A 12060-nucleotide genomic window follows, 5' to 3' on the forward strand; every position below is an offset into this window, starting at 1 on the left:
AAAATTAAGTGCCAGGGATGGGGAAAAAGCAAGAGCATGGTACTAGGCAATGATGCTTGTTTAAAGAGCTGGCACAACCACAATGTGCCAAATGGCCTCCTACTGCATGTAATACTGTGATTGTCTTTAGGAATTGATATCACAAAGCATCACAAATGTAACAATTCAAGAAAAAAATGAACAAGAACATCCTCAGTCTTTTGGGAAGTATTTATTGTAATCTGACAATCACTGACAAACAGTCCAATTGTATATGATGCATGACCAAACAAAGACTAGACTCCGTTGCTGATGTGCACATTAACTTTGTACATCAAGGTAAAAATTCTATTCCACAGTGTTTTTAACAAATTAGCAAGCCTGTGCAGGTGGATTTTCTCTGTTTTGATGTTTTTACAATGTCTCTGAAGGACTCCTGTGGTACAGGGATAGTGTCCCTAACACTGATCCAGTAGGCCTGGGTTTCAAGCCTCACCTGCTCTAGGGTTTTCTCATAAATGTCTCTGATCAGGCTGGTCAGAAAATACTGAATAAAGTCCCTAAAATTAAAATGATGCAGAGAGGAATTTCACTGATCATGACATAAGTAGTGTCAAATTTGTTGGACCATTTCAATATATCAAAACAGTTAAGTACTAGAGATTTTGAGAAATTTGGGAGCATTGCCAGGAGATAGGCATAAAAGTAGCAGGTTTGGAGAGCCATGGCATAAAGAAACTCAATTTAGTTGGTTGCTAACAAAAAATATTGTAAGTATTTTTATTTGTCAAAAAAATTCTAATTTCAATGCTCCTTTTAATTTTTTTTCTGATAATGTTATTCATTCATCTCTCTTGCATCACAATTGATCCTGATTGATACTGATACTGATTGTTGCACTGATTTATGTCTATTAGTTGCTGTCTGATGCAATGTTGAAGTGGCAATTATTCTAGAGAATTGAGGGAAAGTTTGCAGTGGACCATTGCCAATATCGGGTGGATCCAGAATGACTGGGGTGTTGGAAATGTTTTCTTTGCATCCAATATTGCTATTTTGGGCAGAAGGGCTTTTAAATTATTACTTTGTACTGATTTGGTTCTCCTGTTTTGCTGTGTACACTGCTGTGCTGTTGTCGTTACGCAAGGCCTCCAGTTATCATTTGTCTTCACTCCGTTCCAAAGTGATCTGGGTGCAAAAAAGAATCCCACTGGGAGCATATTAAAATTACAGATTGCTGAGTTAATCTCAATACATCTGAGTACATCTCTGTACTCAGCAAAGGTCTCAGTTTTATCCCTCTGCGTCCGCACCTCAATGGACCAAGTGAAGGTGAGATCGGGGTTATCATTTGATTGTAGCTGTCAACACATTTTTCTTGATCAGATATTTCTAGCATTTTAAAAATTCCACTGTTCAACATTTAAACTAAAAATTCCACTGTCCAACATTTAAACAAAAATAAAATCAATCATTGAACTGCAGATTCAAACAAGTCCTTTCCAAGTTTAGAAACACTAGTGCCTAATAATCGGGTACAGAGTAAAGTGATAGTTTAAGCTACATATAGCACAAATACTGATTACATTGGTCATGCAAATGAAGCATCCATTTATTGCATTTTTAACAAAGCTGTAGGTCTCACAAATATAAAATTATTAAAAAATTCAGTGTCTTATTTAAAGTTAAAAGTTATGAATTAAAGAAGTTTCTGAATAGTTATTTCATTTCATAAATCACTGTAAAAATGGGGAGATGTTTTAAAAATATACATCCTCAATTTATTGGCTATTGTGTTGAGATTCAATGACACACTTGGACAAATCTTTTGAATGCATACCTTTCTTCTCAGATGGGATAGCAGGGAGTACACGATTGGATCTCAGGGTGTCACCTGTCATATTTGAGAGAAGTGTGTGAATTTGACCAATCCCCTCCCTTTGTGGCATAGATGGGAGTGCTGGTGGGAGATTCACTGCAGTAGTCCTTACAGAAGTCTGAGGAAGAGATCTCATTTTTTTCACATTCTGAGACATGCTGTCAGATGACAAATTACCTACAGTTAAGAGAAAGGATTTAATTTTTAAACATAATTTTATTTTAAATTGCCAATGTTGTTAAAGAATAATATGTCTGCTGTATTATTGTAATAATTTCAAGAAAGTGACAGCTTAAACATCACTTGACCTAGAAACACAAGATCTGAACAAGCATGGTGGATAAATGGAAACCAGTAAATATAGTGTATTCAGATTTACAAAAGCTAAGAGTCTATGGTGTTATTGGTGATATATTAGTGTGGGAAGATGATTGACTAAACCAGAAGAAACTGTGCTAAGATAAATTAGGATGGTGAAGTGTAACTCGTGGAGACACACAGATCGTGGGATCTGTGCTTGGGTGTCAACTACTTATAATCTATGTTTTGGATGAAGTAACCAAATTTGCCAAATTGTAACCAGATTTGCTGACAACATGAAAATAATTAAGAACCAAGTTATGAGAAAGATGCAACGAACCTGCAGAGGGATACAGATAGGTTCAGAATGTGTGCAAAAATCTGCAGATGGAGCATAATGTGAGAAATTGTGAGATTCTGCCATTTAGCAGGAAGAATAGGAAAGCAGAAAATTATTTCATTGTAGAGATATGACAGAATGTTGAGGAATTTGGGTGACATTGAATATGAATCAAGTTAAGTCAGTAAGGAGGAGTAAATGGAATATTGGCATTTATTGCAAGGGTAATGGAGTATAGAATCCAGAAATTGTGCTACAACTACATGGGACAATAGTGAAACTCCACCTTGGAAAAAGGAGGGACAACATCCTTTGGAAGCAATTTAGAGACAGTTTACTAGGCTAATTCTGAGGATGAGGGAATTGTTATAAGAGGTTGATTAAACAGGTTGTGCCGACGTTTACTGGAGTTTAGAAGGATGAAAATGAAAAGATTTTGAGAGGAATTGACACTAGATGTTGAGATAATATTTCTTGTTATGGGAGAATCTCAGTCTAGGAGTAGAGTTTATAAATAGGCTGTGTTTGCTGGCAAGGGACAGGCTCACTATGCAAGCGGTCACAATGTTGTGATGTCACTGCTAGAAACGTTGCAGGTTATGGCTTGTATCAAAGAATAGGATCAATAAAACTGTTTTATGCCAGATTTTTAAGACAATTCAATTGAAGCATCACATTGCCCCACTCATGACCTAAACTATCCCCACAACTTCTGTCCCACTCTCTGCCCAATTCGTATGGCGAATGGGAGGGGGCCAATGAGGAACCAGGAGCAGAGTGATCAGGGAGTTAGCAAGGAGGGTGGCAAGTGGGAGGGGGCAGCCAGGGATCAGGAGCAGAGTGACCAGTTTGCGTGCAGGGTGGCGAGCAAAGTGCTGAGAGGCAGTGAGAAAAGTACTGGGCCAAATGGTGATTGGAGTACACGCAGCTGGTGGAAAGCAGAGACCAGAACTGTACACAGAGACTGTGATTGTGATGTTTACATTCCTTGCATGCTGAACCATCAGTGGCACTATGCATGTGCCTATAGACTGAGTGAATGCAGACTTCTGCTTCCAAGCGCATATCAGTAACATCAGTGAAGGTAGTCATCTATTCCAGCACGCCGGAAACAGCATTAAAGGGATCTCTTATTTACTTCAGAGTTAAGGAAGAATTTCTTTTCCTTGGGACTGGTTAGTATTTTAAATGCTATTTCCCAGCAAACAGTGAGGCAGTGTCGTTGAATGTATCTGAGGCTGAGTTCAACACATTTTTACTTGAGAGTTATTGAGGGCAGGAGTGATGCAATGGGGGAGGTGGTGGTTGCAGTTATAAAAGATTAGTTAAGGCCACAGACAGTGAAGGTGTGGATATTCTCAAGTCAATGGAGAGTAGCAAATGGCAGGTCAGCCAGGAGTGCATTGGATTAATCAAGTTTAGAGATATATAAGTAGAGCTAAGGATTTCAACAGCAGAATCACCTAGACCTAAGATGAAGTCAGACAATGTTATGGTGATAGAAATAGTTGGTTTTAGTGATGACATGTAAATATGACACCAGAGTCATAAACTTGAATTTGATTTTTCTGTAAGCAAATGATAAATATCAAAATACCACTCACTAGATTATTATGTATACTGTTATGAATAAAATTTAAATTAAAAAACATTCAGTGAATACATAAATACTGCAGTTGAACCAGTCAGTATGTGGAAAATTGGCAAAATACTTGTTGAATTTGCAGGATGTTGCTTTGGTTTAGATTTATATTCTTAATTCAACATATTGTAAGCAGTATTGATATTTTAATTGGAAATATAAGCTATAAATTGAAGCGGGATTATTAGATTTTTTTTAATAACTCGAAGGAAACTGAAATTGTTTAATGTTCTTTGTGTCATGCCAGCACAATCATCTTGAAGAAGTAGTAAATGCACAGTAATATACAGAATTGATGAGGACAGTCTGGAGGGAGTTAAAAATCACACAACACCAGGTTATAGTCCAACAGGTTTAATTGGAAGCACACTAGCTTTCGGAGCAATGCTCCTTCATCAGGTGAAGGAGCGTCGCTCTGAAAGCTAGTGCTTCCAATTAAACCTGTTGGACTATAACCTGGTGTTGTGTGATTTTTAACTTTGTACACCCCAGTCCAACACCGGCATCTCCAAGTCTGGAGGGAGATTTACTGAAGGGCAATAGATGTTTGTGTCAGACCGGCAAGTGGTTGAAATAGGAAAGTATATTATTCTTCAGTATTGACATGCAAATTTTATTTTGGAATTATTAAACAGAGACATTTAAACTCAACTACATAAATAAAAGTGATTCAGAAGTTATCAGCTGTGATCAGACTTTACCAAGATGATTTTCAGCAACACCTTTTAAAATATTCACTTACATTTACGAGTGCAATAATCAGTAATTGGAGCAAGGAAGGACCGTGCTGGAGTTGAATCTTTTAGTTTTATTTTCTCAAGGGATTCCTGCTGCATATTTATTCCTACAAAGAAATATAAAGTGAGTAGCAAGGATATATAAAACTGTATGTATTCTCAATATCATCACATGAATGAGGACTCTTGCATAGGAAGAACTATTTCCATTAGCAGATACAAATTCTATAATTGGGTGTGTAAATTTAAAGAAACTAGCAGTTGGATCACAGGGGAATTGTTGAGAATTATTTTCACCTACAAGATGCCATGTGTCTAGAAATTAAAGTGGTGGTAGAGGCAGAAACACTTATTACATTTATAAACAACTTGGTTATTCACTTGAGGTGCTGTAAAGAGGTGTAAGGTGTGATTAGATTGAAAAGTTCATTTGCAGATGTCATGGACACCATGAGCCTCCTCTGGGCTGTAAGTCTTTGTATTTCTTTATTATTTTTCTACCTTGGACTTTGATAGACGCTAGCACAATAGCAACATTTAAAAGGCATCTGGATGGGTATACGAATAGGAAGGATGTAGAGGCATATGGACCAAGTCCTGGCAAATGGAACTAGATGAATTTAGGATATTTGGTCGGCATGGATAAATTGGACTGAAGGGTCTGTTTCCGTCTTGTATCTCTCTTTGAGTCTATGGCTCTATGCTATATCCTCTATCTCTGTTCATCCGTTTCTTAAACCACCATTTTTTATTCAGTAAACTTGAAACATTAAGCATTGACCAAGAACACTTCAAGGTATCTGTATTCAGCCAAATCTGGCCTCTTGGGCATTCCTGTTTTAATCTGTCTATATTTGCAGCCATGCCCCTATGTTTTGGATTTCCCTTCCTAAATGTATCTCCCAGACTTCTTTTCTTTCCTCCTTCTTCCAGCTTACCCCATTGAGTAAAGTCTGGAACACCTACAGTATATATGTTGTCTTTCTACTTGGAGGGATCTTGAGCTACAAAGGTAGATTTATACAAAGAGTATAAAAGTGAACTGTTGGTGTGGGTGGTCTCAATTTTGTAATGTAACTTCTTTGAAAGAGAGAGACTGACTTAGTTTAATGTCTGTCACAGAGAAATCTTAAATGTAAAGGGATAAAAGATGTAAAAGTGAATCAAGCATATTGAGCATTGCTGTGTGAAATGGAAGTCATGTTTAACCAATTTATTGGAATCCTTTGAGGAAGTAACAAATATTCTCTCTAAGTTCCACAGCCAGGCTGCTTCTCTGAGGGTCTGCACATGTCAATTGGTGTGTCGATGCCATTGCCAGAATGCAGAGCATTTAGAAACACAGAATATGATCAAGCAGTCAGCATGACTTCTTGAAGAGGACATCATGCCTGACAAATGCATTAGAATTCTTTGAAGAGGGAATGGAGAGGATAAAGAGGAAGCAGTGGATGTAACATATTTGGATTCTCAGAAAGAGTTTGAGAAGGTACCGCACATTAGGCTTATTAATAAGATCAGAACCCATGGTGTTGGAGGTGGTTTATCACCATGGATCAAGGATTGGATAATTAATAGAAGACAGAATTGGGATAAGAGGCAGGGGGCAGTTTTAGGATGGTAACCTGTAACTAGTGGTGTGCCACTGGGATCAGTGCTTGCAGTATATATTTGTGACTTGGAAGCGTAAAGTGAACATACAATAGTCACATTTGAGAATGACACAAAAGTAGCTGGGAAGGCAAATGTTGAGGAAAACCTTCAATATCACCTCATTGTCTATGTCAAACTACTCAAGAATTTCTCAGTCTCTCTTCCCAAATTCTGTGCCTACATCCTTCTTCTCCACAGTGAAGACAGATGTGAAGCCCTCTGGGTCCTCACACAGCTTATCCTATTGGTCCCTAATGGGAAGAAAGTGAGGTCTGCAGATGCTGGAGATCAGAGATGGAAATGTGTTGCTGGAAAAGCGCAGCAGGTCAGGCAGCATCTAGGGAACAGGAGAATCGACGTTTCGGGCATTAGCCCTTCTTCAGGGTCCCTAATGGGCCCCACTCTTGCCCTGTTTATCCTCTTCTGCTTGTTATTTTTATAGAATATCTTGGGATATTCCCTAATTTTGCCTGCCAGTATTTTTTGTGACCCCTCTTTGATCTCATAAATTGTTTTCTTAAAATCCCCCCTGCACTTTCCGTTGATTTTCTCCGATTATACTGTTAAAAGTATCTCTTTTCCTTCTTATCTAGTCTTGGTTATTCTAGATATCCTGAGATCCATGGATTTGTTGCTCCATCATTTCACCCCCATGGGAATATGTTGCCAATTTAATTTTGAACAACACTCATTGTTCAGCTATAGATTTACCTCCGAAGTAGCTATTCCCAGTCTAATTTGGCCAGATCCTGCCTTATATTAATAAAGAATACCTTCCTCCAATCCAAAACATATTTTAGCAGACCATCTTTTCCTTTTCCATAAAGAACTTAAAAAGTATGGTGATAATGTCGCTAACACTAAAGTGCTCTCCGATCGCCACATCGAACATCTGTTGGGGTTGATTCCCCAGAATTAGGTCCAGCACTGAGCTGTCCTTAATTAGGCCTTCTACATATTCATATAAAAATCTCTCCTGAATTCATTTCAACATATCTTTCCCCTCTCAAACCTTTACATTATAATTATTTCCTTTAGTGCTTGGGTGCCAGTAATACTCCCAATTTTACTATCCCCTTTTTATTTCTAATCTCCATCCACAAAGCCTCATTGAAGACATGTCCAAGATATCATACTTCATTACTACAGTAACTGACTCCGTAATTAATAATACAATGCCACAAACTTCTGTACTGCCCAAAGATCCTGAAGCCCTGCCCCTTCCTCAAACATGTCTTGTGATGGCAAAAACATTGCAACTCATCATGCCCTTGACACACTCGTCTCAGTGCCTTGACTGCCTTGACCCATGACCTTCTTTCCTCTAATCTCTATAATAGTCCTAGTGTTAAAGTAGAAGCCATCCTGCCTTACCCTACTCTTTTGAAACTCAATATGGTTGAATTCCCTCTGCTTTGGCTCCCTTACTAAAATATACTGTGTCACTCTCCTGCTGCCAAGCTAGTTTGAATTCTTCCAACAGCATTATCAAACCCACCCATAAAAATGTTCATCCCATTCTAGTTCACTTGCAGCCTCCCCCCCGCTTATATAGATCCCACCTTCCCCAGAAATGGTCACAGTGATCCAGAAATCTAAAACCCTCCCTCCAGTGCCAATTTTGAGCCACACATTCATCTATTCTCCTATTTCCGTACTCTCTCGCACACTGCACAGGTAGTAATACAGAAATTACAATCTTTGAGGACCTGGTCTTTTGTCTAGATACCTAAATTCTTGATGCAAGACCTCATCCCTCATTTTACCGATATGTTTGGTAACAATGTATAACAAGACCTCAGTTCCCCTTCGAGATACTCTGCAGCTGCTCATTGACATCCCTGATCCTGGCATCAGGGAGGCAGCACACCATCCTTCAGTCATATCTGCAGCTGCAGAAAATTCTGTTTGCTCCCCTAACTAATGAATTCCCTGATTACTATTGCTCCTGCTTTCATCTTCCTTCCCTCCTGTATATTCAAGCCACTTGTGGTTTCAGAAGCTTGACTCTGTCTGCACTTCCTTGAGGAACCAGCACCCCCATCGCTTCTGAAATGGAAAACTGAGTTGAGAGAAAAGTACCAGAAGGCTCCTGCACTACTTGTCTGATTCTCTTTGACTGGTGGTTACCCATGAGTTTCTTTCCTCCAGTCTCTTAAGCTGCATTGTAGCCACCATTATAAATATACTATCTGTGTATCTCTGAGCCTCATGAATGGGTCACAGTGACTCCAGCTTCTGCTAAAGCTCTGAAATGCAGAGTTTTCAGTTGGAAGCACTTCCTGCATGTGTGGTCATCTAGGACACCGGTAAATTCCATGATTTCTCACATATGTAAGGCCTCACATTTCATTTAGCTGACCTCATCTGCCATGACTTAAACTTGAACTTACTTCGTCTTATTTACTATGGTGTACTCCCCTCTGATCTGTGAAAGAAGCTAGGAAGAGAAGACTGAAGAATAAAAGAATAAAACTTGTTCTCCACTTTACCAAGAGCCCTCACTTATCAAACTTTCACATGTACTCACTTCTGGTTGCACTGAGGTTTGAGAGTATTTAAACTGTGTTTTTTCAAAGATAGTGATAGCAGAGTCCTTGTATATTTTTAAGGCGGAGATAGATATAATTAATAAGGAAGGTGGTGAAAGACTATCAGAGGTAGGTGGGCATTTGGAATAACAAGATTAGTCATGATCTTATTAAATGGTGGACCTGACTCATTAGGTAAGTGACTCCTGCTCCTAAATCGTTTGTTTGTATATTGAAATAATTAAAATTGTGTAGCTCAATTGATAACACTCTTGCCTGAGTCAGAAGGTTATGGGTTCTGAGCCCACTCCAGCATTTAAGCGCAAGAATTTACATCGACACTCCTTTCCAGTACTGAGGGAGTACTGCATTATGAAAGATCCTATCTTTTAAATGAGACATTAAATTGAGGTTCCAAATGTGGTTAAATGAACCAATAGCTTTAATTCAAGAAGGGTAAGAGTTTTCTCAAAATTTATTCCTCAATCAACATCACATAACCTGGTCATTATCACATTGTTGATGTGGTATGTTGCCATGTTTTCTGTATGTGCAGTGATTGCACTTCAAAAATGCCTTATTGACTGTAAAGTGTTTTGAGACATTTGGTTGTCATGAAATACGTGATATATGTAAATCTTCCTGTAAATAGGAAACTTTAATTTGACTTGCTGCACATGCTTCAGTCAACAGAAATAAAGTTCATACGCGTTACAATCTCTGTGCCCAATTCGGTGCCCTTTAACTTATATCCAATAGTAATACAACTTTGATGTCTGTTTTGAACATTTTGAAAGTTACCTTGAAGGTTGTTCTGTAAGCAGGGAAGAGTAGTATGTTGTGAGAGTTCCAAATGTTTGGCTCTTTCCTGCAGGAAAACCTCCAGCAGCTTTGATGGAGTAGTCCATGATTTATGAGGCAAAATGTGATTTGTATCTTTGGCCCATGGATTATCCAAAAGTTTCTGAGAGCTAGTCCTGTTCTCAAACAAGTCATGTTCACTGCGGCTTTTTTGAGACCGGTGCGCTAAGTGATGTGGACTAGACTTACTGTCTGCATTCTGAACCATACAAGGGGAATTTATAAACAAAGTATTGCTAAGAGTTAGTGGTGGGAGACTTTGTGTCCGTATTGGGGGTAGGCTTTTATAAACTTTTTGTCTTCTGTCTGATGACTGTTGTTTCCAAGTTGCTAACTCTGCAGATGTTTCTGAAAGTCTGCATTCCTCTGTCTGTTCCTCCAATACTTCACTATTATTGGAATCCATGATAGAATCAAACGTTGTTATAATATCATCAACTTCAGAAGTCTCATCTCTTCGACATCTATCCTTGCTTTTATCTTTCAGAGTACGGTTTTGCTCATCCCGTTTCTTTTTACAGGAGAATAGCTGGTTCAATACACTGAAGCGCCCCTCTTTCTTCTTGTTGCTTTGAGAAGATTGCTGTCGAACAGGCTCAGGTCTGTGTTAAAAAAAAATTAAATTCAAGCCCAACTTACTGACATTGGTCAAGATTTTCACAAATGGTTAATATTTAAAGTGTAAAATATACATAGTTTTATATGTTACATTTATTTGTCATTTTAAAAGTACTTTATAGATTTGTCAATGAACCAAAGATGTCAATTATGTTGTATAGATTTATAACTGTTTCTAGTTCTTTATTTTAATAGCCTGTTATTTATGATTATTAAGAGCTGTACGTTTTTCTTCATAAAAGTCAAATATTCATCTTATATTCGTTATTTATAGGTATATTATTAGATACCATTCTCCCACAATCCAAAGATGGGCTGTCAGGTGTATTGGCTGTGCTAAATTGACCATAGTAGTAGATGCATTAGTCAGGGATAAATATAGGATAGGGGAATGGGTCTGGGTGGGTTACTCTTCGGACGGTCGGTGTGGACTTGTTGAGCCTAAGGGCCTGTTTCCATACTGTAGGGAATCTAATCTACTCAAATCAATGTGCCCATCTATATTGTCTACCTATTTCCATATTGTTGCTTTTCAGTTTGGGTTAAAGCTATCTGCCATGATTTTTTAATCTATTGATTGAATGTGCATCACGTGTGGTATTATAGGTCTCACATCGACTCATCTGCCAGATAAGATGAGGGACTTTGCAATTCTGAGGTATTCTCTGAAGAGAATTCCTGACAAGTAGCTTGACTGATTGTTACTTAAAGCTGAATCCAACTCCGATTTCCAGCTTGGAAGCCCAGTGTTTAATTTCAGTATTTTTTAGTTGTTTATTATTGCTTTACAGCACTTTCATTTAATACAAGTACAATAGGAAATTCTGGCAGATGCTAAATTTCAAGTCAAGTGTTATTGTTGCTCTTGATGTTCCATAGGGAATTTTGTTTTCTACAACTTCTATTTTTCCAAAATAATTATTGAAGTATGAGTCCACATGGATATGATTAGTTTTCTGGCTGGAGAAAGGCTTATTCCTTAAGGTCAGCATCAGGATCTCTGCTCTTCCTAACAGATTTTAATGACCTGGACGCTGGTGTACAGGGAAATTTGTGCATGACTCAAAACTTGGAACTATTTTGAACTGTGAAGAGGATCGTGTAGAATTTCAAAAGGACACCGTTAGATTGGTGGAAATGATAAGTGAAATTTAATATCAAGAAGTATGAAGTGATTCATTTTGATAGGAGGAATAAGGAAAATTGGCATAAATTAAAATATAATTCCTAAGGATGTTCCAGAGGAGAAAGACCTGGATGCATATGTCCAGAACTCATTGAAAGTGACAGGATAGATTGATAGTGGGGTTAGTAAGGCATCTATTACCTGGAATGTATTAAAAAATGCACAGAATACTATAGCAGGGAACTTATACTAACTCTGTATTGTTTTCTATTAGATTTATTAATGACTACATTGTCTTTATAACTCCTAATTTTGGATCACAGAAAGACAAAGAGAAATTAAGCAAAAGTAAATTCATAAATGAAGGTTTTATAAGCTGAACAGTGGAAGCAAC

The 12060-nt window shown here is 38.0% G+C and overlaps 1 protein-coding gene across 4 annotated transcripts in view; it reads right to left on the reverse strand.

Annotated features, from left to right (window-relative positions):
- Positions 1–203: 203 nt before the first annotated feature.
- ankrd55 (ankyrin repeat domain 55) overlaps positions 204–12060 on the reverse strand; it is an 86005-nt gene continuing 74148 nt past the window's right edge. For 3 of the 4 annotated variants that reach the window (XM_043688972.1, XM_043688963.1, XM_043688989.1), the window contains 3 exons: positions 9863–10524; positions 4883–4984; positions 204–2035 (listed from right to left, as the gene is read on the reverse strand). In XM_043688972.1, coding sequence (XP_043544907.1) covers positions 1761–2035; positions 4883–4984; positions 9863–10524 — 1039 coding nt within the window. In that variant the 3' untranslated portion in view covers positions 204–1760. The remainder of the gene's footprint in view (positions 2036–4882; positions 4985–9862; positions 10525–12060) is intronic. The other variant, XM_043688981.1, reaches the window with a different exon arrangement.

Source organism: Chiloscyllium plagiosum, chromosome 1 (assembly GCF_004010195.1).
Source record: "Chiloscyllium plagiosum isolate BGI_BamShark_2017 chromosome 1, ASM401019v2, whole genome shotgun sequence".
In the NCBI taxonomy this organism is placed as follows: Eukaryota; Metazoa; Chordata; class Chondrichthyes; order Orectolobiformes; family Hemiscylliidae; genus Chiloscyllium; species Chiloscyllium plagiosum.